Source organism: Juglans microcarpa x Juglans regia, chromosome 7S (assembly GCF_004785595.1).
Source record: "Juglans microcarpa x Juglans regia isolate MS1-56 chromosome 7S, Jm3101_v1.0, whole genome shotgun sequence".
NCBI classification, from domain to species: domain Eukaryota; kingdom Viridiplantae; phylum Streptophyta; class Magnoliopsida; order Fagales; family Juglandaceae; genus Juglans; species Juglans microcarpa x Juglans regia.
In genome coordinates, this window is record NC_054607.1 from 1,770,034 (window position 1) to 1,780,162 (window position 10,129).

The following is a 10,129-nucleotide window of genomic DNA, read 5'->3' on the forward strand; positions in this document are numbered from 1 at the left end:
GTGCAGTTATCCATATACCAGAGGAGCAGCCAGTAGGATGTAATCAGAAGAGCTATTGCAAGCGGACATTTGTAGTACTTTTTTCTAATTTTTTAATGCCCACAAAAAATGAGAAAGAGAGACACACAAAGGTGGCAATACACATTTGTTGGATATTGAAAGCCTCTTCTCTTCGTTGGCATACATGCGTGTTTGCTTAGCACATTTGTTGTTGCTAGTGGCTCTTTCGAATTTGGATCGTGTGTTAGTATATTGAATTTCTCTTAGATGTGAATATATGTATAGCTCATCGTGTTAGCAAAAAGAGTAGCTTAGGAAAGGGTTTATAAATTATGGTTCGAGGTTTAAGAAAGGTTATGGGTTTACTAAATATACTTCTTTTTGGTGTTTTTCTTTTGGTTAGGACCCAAAAACAATGAAAAAAAAAAGGATGGGTTTGTTTAGTTCAAGTTATTATTTTGGCAGGTGGGCTACTGAGCACCCACTCAATCTGCTATCAGGGAAGATCTCAAACTGTGAATTGTATGGATTGCTGCTAATGGGTTTCATTAAAAAATCTGTGAATCTTAAACTCTCAACTTGTTTGTAAAAATATGTGAATGGGTTCTATAATTCCATCTGCTGCTGTGGGTGTAATCTTGACAGATAAATCCAGAAGAAGACCACTTCTTATGGTGAGGATGGTGAAATTCAGCTATAACTCCATGGTGTAAATCATCAGTAAGTTGATAACGATGGAAAAGGCTGCTATAAACACACCCATAAGACTGAAAATTCTCATGACAGAAGATTTTTGTTGGCTATGTAGCTCAGCCATTGTAACTTGTTTGTAAAAATCTAATCATTACCACTTTCACAACTTCTAATACAAAATAAAATAAACAATTCAACTTTTTCAAATTCTAAAATAAAAATAATATTAAAAAATATATTCTAACAATACTTTATTTAACTTTTTAACTTTAATCTTAACTCATCTTATCTCATTTTATCTGCAAAAATAAACGAGCCTAATGTGGTTAATATTAGCTCCACTGGTCATGTGCTTTTTAATAAATTTTCAGCTAATTAACATAATGAAACACTGACGAAATATGCATTAAATGGTGCAGATTCATTAAAAATTACAGGACCCATAACCCTACAATGAATTCTATAATGAATTCTACATACGAAATCAACCTGAACAATGATATTGTTATTGGCATTGCTGAAAGGTGGAGTTCTAAGACCAACACATGTATTTTTCCTTGGGCAGAAGCAACGCTCACGTTGGAGGACATAATGGTTTTGGGAGGTTTCTCAGTTTTAGGAGAATCTGTTCATAGCCATGTCGAAACCCAAGAGCTGAACGAAGCCATTGTTGCATTGAAAGAAGCCATTATTCCTAAACTTAAAATGATGCTTCTATAGATTATTTCCTATACGTTTGTACGCCCGAGGTCTCGAGGAGTAGTCAATGGTGGAGGAGGCAAGGAGCAGATGCACGGCGAAGAGAAGGAGTGGGAGACTAAAATGCTCTTTTATAATTTGGGCTACTTCTTGATTTAGGGGCATTTTGGTCAAGTCAATGATAAAATGAGAGTCTTTTTGTTCAAATAAGATTCTAATTATATCATTTACAAATATTTTTAGAACTTGAGACCTTGGTTAGAACATTACAGTAGAACTCAATTATTTAATATAGGACGAGTCGCCAATACTTTGTGTTAGTAGCTAATTTTTTTTTTTTTTTTTTTTTGAAGAAAGCGTTAGTAGCTAATTACTACTTATTCTTCCCCTCGCAAAACCACAAAAGAAGCGTACTCGTTAGTTTACGTTTAGCTTGAACCTAACACTCTGTACACTCTCAACAACAGCTAGCTAGGCACAGTACGGCATAATTTCACAATTGCTTCGCCTGATTGGTTAAAAGATTCCACATATGATTGCTTCCCGGTGTTATTGATGTTGTTTTCGTCCGAAACTTTTTTTTTTTTTTGGGTTTGGGGGAGGAAGGATCCAGGGGAACACATGATTCATGAAGAACATGAAATATACATTTCAAGGCATAAAATTTAAACAATCCTTTAAATACAGGAAATCCAATTATTTTAGTCATTTTCCTGCTACAGATCTAAGAACAGAACCCAAAAATGAAAAAAAAAAAAGGAAAAAAAAAAAAAAAAAAAAGAAAAAACCCATTGAGAATGTAATGCTTGGAAAATGTCACTTGGCACCTAAGGTTGGAAAGTGGCTAGGATCCTCAATAGATGGGGCTGCCACATTTCTCATTGCACTTCCACCAAACCCTCCTCTTGAACCACGACCACGACCACGACCACCTGGGCTGTAGTACCTTCCTCCTTCAGCAGGCTTCAAGAACTCATTAATGCTGACAGACTATAACAACCACACCACATAATAGCACTTTAGTATTAACCAGGAATAGGCTGGCGACCCGGCGAGAATGAGAAGCAGAAAAAACCAAGTCAAGGAAGCAAGTATAAGCAACAAATCATATGAAAGATATAAAACTCCCGTATAGACATGTCAAAAACTAATTCAGGTTCCATAAAGTAGCCTTCTCAGGGTTATCAGTGATCACACCAGCCTCTCCAACATACCAAGTGGTCTACCACTCTATATGCTTCAATTGAATGAACATTTTTCAAAAGTTAACAATGTTAGGGCCATGGAAAGGTTGGTAATTAGTTTCTATCCTTCGTTTGGGGTAAATGATTCAAATTACCGATAAACTTTGAAGTTAATTTGTCGGCATATGCTGCCTCTCAATCCCTAACAAGATATGAACTCTCTGTTTAGATTGGCAAATCATTTATTGCAAATATAGGTCCACCATTGAAAGGGAGTGGATGAGAGAATTTTGGTGTTTTGAAGCACCAACCTGGATCTAAATGTGCCAGCATTCGTATGTCACTGTGTACTTTAAAGCATTACGAACAAAAAAAATGAAGTTTGATTTCTTTAAAAAGAAAAAGGGGAAAAAAGGAACTGCATAAACATTCACAATTTTTGCAAGCCATGCTTTGCACACAAGTTCCAAAATCCTGAAAGAATATAAATAGCTAAAAAAAGGATTTAAAACTAAAGGGTTCATATTACAAGAATACATTTTCAAAAAAACATGAGTAATTTTCTAGAGCCACCACTCTAATGTTCGGTTTTCCTAATCCAGTGTGGTTTACATCACCAATCCACAAAAAGAAAGAAAAAAAAAAAAAACCCTCAACTTCAGCAATGGCAAAATAAATCAATATAACTCCTAATCCAATGCCAATGAGCCCTGCTTCAGATCTGATGGAATTGCTAAAACCAACGAGCAATAAAATTAAAATTGAAATATAAAACAGAAGAATAAATAGAGACGTAACACTACCTTTTTGGCCTTCTCTTCCTTCTCAAAAGCCTCTCGTCGCCTATCCTTGTCAGATCCCTGATAAGAAGAAAACATCACCCAGAAAAAGATGATTAATGTACTGATGCCAGGTACATAAGATCAATAAAACTTCAAAAGTTCCCAAAGGTAAACGGGTTTCACCAATTTAATGAAGATTTCAGTACTGTCCTTCTTGTTTGATAGCTGCTGCATGGATTCAAACTCTTTAGCATCCACCTTTCTTTCCTCAGTCTTAAGTGTCTGCAGGGCCTTCCTCTTCTCTTCTAGCAGTTTCTCATATTCCTCCAGAGTCATCTCCTATTATCAAGGAAAGAAACCATAAACTAAAGCCCTCTTGTTTTGTATTTAAGTTCTCTTTATGGTAAGCACGACCATATGAACCCCAAAGAGCTCAGGATCATGCTTAATGAAGTGGAGATCAATGGGTCGGACCCCATCCCCCACCTATTGGGGGTCAAACTCACTCATCAAGGGGAAAAAAAGGTACAAACATAGACTATAACTTCAAAAAGTAGAAATAAAGAAGAAAAGTCAGAACAGAAATGTCCTTTGTCCGCAACATAATATTTTAAATAAAAATCAAAGTCGCTCACCTTATCCTCAGGTTCTTTATCTTCAGTTTCATTTGCAGGATTCTCCTTGTTGCCATCTGCTGCCTCTTCCTCTCCGGCTGGCTTTTCATCAACCACATCCTTCTCAGTTTCATTGACAACTTCTTCAGTCACGCTAAGTATGACAAAGGATGATGAACAAGTAAAGTTCACTAATTCATAAAAATAAAGCACATTGTTGGGAAAAAAAATTATAATTATATCTCTAAAGTAGCCAAAAAGGAAGGGGTGTACGGGATGGACATACACAATTTCATCAGTTTGGGTTCCCCAGTTCCCACGGCCAGCACCTTCCCGTTTTACCTCATTTCTGCACATACACATAGGTTGAATGCATTTTTATGGAGAACTATTGCCATGAAAAAAAAGTATATACTAAATGGATAGTTAAAGAGGTATTCACCCGTGCCCAGTCCCACTTCGACGCTCAAATGCTCTCCGAGGACGTTCCCCATCACCAACTTCTCCATTACCGAAACCACCACGGCGACCACCACGATATGGACCACGTGGTCCACTGTAGCCACGCCTCTCAGTTAACTTCCCAGGCTCTCCTTCTTCAACCGCACCTTGGCCAGCGGGAACTCCACTGTTGTTGAATGAGCTTTCACTGTTGGCAGAGTCATGATTGACTCCACCACTGCCTCGGCCACGCCCATATCCGCGTCCACCTCCTCGAGCTCCTCCACGACCACCTTCACTCCTTGCCTCCCTCACTAGTCAAACAGGAAAAACAAAAACCAAGTAAATGCGATAGGAAGAAGTTGATAAAGAATAACATGACTCCAAACAAGAAAATAGAGAATGTATTACCACCAAGTTGAGAACTCTTTTTTGCATGTCCAAATTAGCATTTTCATAAATATAAAAAATAGGGTGAAAATTTTCCGAATAATAATGTAGTTCCATAATACCGAGTGAAAAGGAATTAAAAAGGCAATGCACGGACTGTACAAACAACCAATAAAATAAAAGAAAAACGAAAACTAAAATATTCTACCAACGACTTATAAAAAACAACAGCTGTGTTCCACAAGAGAACGAACTCCATGATCCCAACAGAACTTCAATTGATTTTATTGTAAAACAACTGAAACTTACTAGCTATCCATGGATCAACCCATGTGGACATAAAAAGATGCAGCTAATCATAAGCCGAATACATACTATGCTCTACATGGTGCAGTTTTCAAAGACAGAACAAAAGCAGCGCTGAAAATATGCCAACGCGCGGAAGCATACTAAACCATTCAGTAAGAGCACAAAGATTTCAGAGGCGCGCGAGCGCCTTTCCAAAATCAGACTCCGCGCAAATATAAGAAACTACTCTATAAAAAACGAAACGCAAAAGTAGTCACACCGCAAGTTTTAGTTCTAATCGCTCATTCTCCATTTTAGAAAGTGTACAACAACAACGGAATTCAGAAAATTGCTTTTTTACTAACCTTTTCGATTTTATTTTCAAATAGATTGAAAATCATAAAAACCCAAGCACGACACATTTAAATAAAATTTTAGAATAGAAAGCAAAAGCAGAAAACAACGATGAATCGAGAAGCTAACCCGCTTCAGCTGGGGGCAGAGGCCTGGTGGGGAGTTTAGGAGGCGGCTTGGTCTGCTGCTTTTCAGCGGTCGGCTTGGCCTGTGCACCTGGAGCCACCTTTTTGGGTTGAGCCGCTGCGGCGGCAAGCTTCTGCTGAGCTGCGATCAGCTGCGAGGGGTCCTCGGCGTCATCGTCGCCCAACAAATCGAAGGGGTTGATAGTGGCCATTCCTTCCAAAACAGATAAAAATCCCAACCGGGAAAACGAGCTAAACTTTCAGAGATTGTACCGCGAAAGGCGACAAAGAAACCCTAACTAAATAACTCCTCCATTGATGTATTCATTTACGAAAAGTATTCAGTAAAGATCCGCCGGGGGCGAAGAGAGAGGTAGAGAGAGTAAAACCCTAGCCGCAAGGAGAGTGCGCGAAAGAAAGAGGGAAAAGGAAAAAGGGAAGAACCTAATCTGAAAGGCTGAATTTATTGTTGGTGTCTGGACAGTGGAGCAAGAGCCGAGTGTGGTCGGTCTAGTATATTTTGTATTTATTTATTTATTTTGTTTCCGATGGGGGGCCTTCTCTTTTGAGTTAATTACGGATATGCCAGTGACAGTGGTGGGAATGTTGTATGGCCCATGGTGATGACGTTCCGAACCATTATCCGTTTTAAATACGTTGGCAATTGGCATCTCCAAGGAACTGTGCAATGTCACATGCATCTCATCTACGTGTATACTCGACATTGTCGTGATAAATATGACTTATAATGTTTTCGAAAAAAAAATATATATATGATTTATAATTTTAAGATTTATAGAAGTAATAAATTTTATTATGAAAAAATTATTTATCATTTTATAATTTTATATTTAAAGCACTTTCAAATATATTATATTTCTTTATAAATAATTTAAAAAAGTATTTTTTGAAGTAGAAGTTATGATCATTTGATTTTTTATGACCATATCTTTAAAAATTTAAAAGTTATAATTATCTTAAAATTATATAGATATTTTCGCTCATTGATAGAATTTTTAAACTTGAATTACATCCTGAATTATCAGAAAAAGAACATACTTTTTCGTTTATTTGTGATTAATAAATATTTTAATATGTAACACTCAAACAATCTAATTTTTTTATTAAAAAATTTTTAAGACTATTTAAGTACTTTTAAAACATGTCGCAACCCTAAACGTACTCATTGGAGTAATTGTTATTGTTAGGTGATTTTTTGAAGTATATACACGTGCTATTTTTATTATATTATAAAAGATTATTTTAATTAAAATTAATATATACAAAAATAATTTTAATTATATGAGATACATCCTAGATTGAGAATATTACGTTATAACATCACGAGAATACTTAATAATTTTATTTAATACCTTAGTTAGTAGGTACTAGGTAGGCTTTAAGAGCATGTTAAAGTTTGGTCATTATGTTCAAAAAATAATTATTTTTATCTGTTATTATTTATTACCTCATATTTTATAAAAATATTATATATTTTATAAAAAAAAATTATCAGATATAAAATATAAAAATAAATAATAACTTATATATAGCAAAACTCATGTTCAAAACGTAACAAATAAAGAGCTAATTATATGTACAGTATTTTTGGCGCGAGCCACTTCGGTTGGTCAAACATAGCTTACAGATTCAACTCTATCTAAATATTACAAGGTTTTGTCGTCAAGTGTTTTTCTCCTTGTCGTGTTGATCTCTCCCGTCCTTCGCTTTCTCTCGTCTCCGTGGTCCGTTAAGTGTCATTTGTGGGTTGAAAAATATACTTTTAATCCTGAAAAAGTCTTCTTAAAAGCGAATTCGTATACTAAATCTCCATATCAATATTGATATATAAAGTATATATTTAATGAAATGGTGTGAATTAAAAGTAGAAATGATTTTAATGAGATAAAGGGTTGATTTTAATGACATATAAAGTTAGGTTGAATTGAGTTGAAATGAGTTTAAGATCCAAACTAGACATTCTTCTATTTACTTAGCTGATCAAATTTTTAGGTGGAAAAAGGGAATTTTTTTTAAGTGTTTGGTTGCAGAGAGAATGTGGAAAATGGACAGAAAAATTAGGTTCTCGTGAATTTTGAAGCTTTGTGATCAATACATACATGCATTACCACCTGATCTTGGTTGCTTATTCACCCATACAAAAAAAAAAAAAAAATGTTATCTATATTTAAAAAAAATTACTTATATGTGTCAGTTATTAATATGTTGTAAATTATGAAATTTAAAATTTAAAATTTGGATTTAAAAATAAAACTGATAAAATGAATTAAAAGTGTAAGTAAAAATTATAAGTATATGTTACATTACTAAAAAAAAAAAAGGTTCTTTTGAAACTTTGGTGATGGGGCTTCGCTAGTTAAGTTTTGTTTTGTTCGGCTCAATTACTTTACAAAAAGGGCCCTATATATAATCTCATTGAAGAATAGAAGAAAATCAAGACTCCGTTTAGATAGTGAAAGTATTTTATCTCATCTTATCTCATCATTATAATTTTTTTAAATTCTCACATAAAATATAATAAATAATTCAACTTTTCAAAATAAAAAAATAATAATATTAAAAGATAATAGTCTAACAATATTTTATTCAACTTTTAATTTTTATCTAAAATCATCTCATCTCATCATCCAAACCGCACAATAATTTTGGCTTTAGATTGATAGCTATGAATTTAGAAAAAAGCTTATAATGGAACACACAATCTTATTGATAATTTTCTTTTCTACTCTTTTGGTTTCAAACAAAATACACAGAGATGTAAAGCAGCACCAAGAAGACTCTTATTGATATGGATTTTCCTTAGTTAGATGTCCATTATAATTGTTGTAGTTAAGGGTAAAAGTAACTAGTGTATCTATATAGGTTTTGTTTGATGTCCTCTTGCTTGCCAACTGTTTGTGTATATGACTAAAAGAGGTTGAATGTAGATTTTTCTGACATTTTCAGCTTCGACTTCACATCCCTAATAAGAATGGATTTACAAACTCACCAAGATGCTTATTCCACAAATCTTTTAAATAATAATGACATTTTCATGGAATCTACAAATGAGAATTAAAAACTAGAAATGAAGATTGAATATAATTATTTTAAGAAAAAATCTTATATTCATCATCCTAACTCTCATCATCCTCTTATCATCTCATGATGTGGTATTAAATGATAAGTTCACAAGTGAAATATAATAAATAATTTTCAATCACTTATGCCACATCATAGGATGATGAAAATTAAGATGATAATCAACATTACTCTTATTTTAATGAAATGAAGATAGATTTAAGGATGTTGTATTTACTTCCTTGGATTTTATAGATACTATAGAATCGATCTATTAAAAATATTCTTAATAATCTAAAGAAAAATAGAAATCGAGTGGGGAGAAATAGGTTATACTCTTATTTAACTTGATTTAGGGCTTGCTTGGGTACAAAGATATTTTTGAAACTTCTCATAATTTTTTTTTGTTTCAAACATCATTCAAACATAAAACACTTTTCAATTTCAAGTTTTTAAATGCTTCATCTAATCATTACCTAATTATTATCCAAACATAAAACCTAATATAACTTTTCTAAACTTATGAACGAAGGAGATGCTTAGAGAATGAGATCATATGATAAATATATGAATAGTAGTGAAAATATTTGTGTGTGATGTAAAGTCACACACTATATCAGTTTTATTTTAATTTTTAATTTAATTCCTACTAAACTAATTAAATTTGTCTACTTATCATTTATATACCACATATTTGTTGAGAATAAAAAAATAAAAAAAAAGTGTATGATGTACGATTACTTATTTTAATTGGACTATAAATTGCATATATGTTGCAAAAGGAACAAGTGATCATCACCTTTGAAATGTAATTATTATTATTGTTTTTTTTTTTAACTCATTGTTTATCATTGAATAATATTTTATGTCCTGATCACCCCCACCATGTGCTTTGCCCATTCCCTTCATGAGCAAATGTTTTTAAAGTTGATTTTTTTTTCTTTTTGTATAGGTAAAGTTATTGATTTGTTCCTTAAGTTTTGACTAAAAAATAAAAGGTCTATTGCTTTTCAAAACTTAATTTTTAGAATTTAGGTCAGGGGGGTTTTTTTTTATTATCATAAATTTATTACTAATCACTACTACTACTACTACTACTACTAATCCCTTTTGATCCGAGTGAGGTTGAGCAACCAGGACGGTCGCTATTGGGGCAGGTGCTGGTTGAGAGGGGTGGAGGATGCTACGGCCAGTGGTCGCATGGTTGGTGCTCGTGCGTAGGAGCCGCCTGCGCAGTGGAGGTGGGTGTCCATGCAAGAGTTGGGGCTCGTGCCACTTGGACTCGTGATGCCACTGCTTGCAGTGGGCGTGCCGTCTAGGCTCAGGTCGATGCTTGTGGTGGGCGACCGTAGCAGCGAAGGGGAAGGGTTAGGGAAAGAGCAATAGAGGGGGAGGCGGCAATGCAGAAACTGTAGAAAGTGGAAGAAAGAAAGAAAGAATAGAGAAAAATAAATAAATAAATAAATAAAAGAAAGTAG

The 10,129-nt window shown here is 34.2% G+C and overlaps 1 protein-coding gene across 1 annotated transcript; it reads right to left on the reverse strand.

The window, feature by feature from the left end:
• Nucleotides 1-2,025: 2,025 nt before the first annotated feature.
• On the reverse strand, nucleotides 2,026-6,045 carry LOC121241627 (RGG repeats nuclear RNA binding protein A-like). The gene is made up of 7 exons (XM_041139475.1): nucleotides 5,575-6,045; nucleotides 4,415-4,727; nucleotides 4,259-4,321; nucleotides 3,994-4,126; nucleotides 3,542-3,697; nucleotides 3,380-3,436; nucleotides 2,026-2,382 (listed from the first exon to the last, which is right to left on the reverse strand). The coding sequence occupies exons 1-7, from the start codon at nucleotides 5,780-5,782 to the stop codon at nucleotides 2,209-2,211; spliced, it is 1,104 nt and encodes a 367-aa protein (XP_040995409.1). The 5' UTR covers nucleotides 5,783-6,045; the 3' UTR covers nucleotides 2,026-2,208.
• Nucleotides 6,046-10,129: the final 4,084 nt, after the last annotated feature.

Coding starts and splice junctions, on each gene's coding strand:
- LOC121241627 (XM_041139475.1), bottom strand. CDS start 5,782: ATGGCCACTATCAACCCCTTCGATTTGTTGGGCGACGATGACGCCGAG. Junction 4,322..4,414: donor CGAAGTGGGACTGGGCACGG/GTGAATACCTCT, acceptor GTGTATGTGCAG/AAATGAGGTAAAACGGGAAG. Junction 4,127..4,258: donor ACCCAAACTGATGAAATTGT/GTATGTCCATCC, acceptor TGTCATACTTAG/CGTGACTGAAGAAGTTGTCA.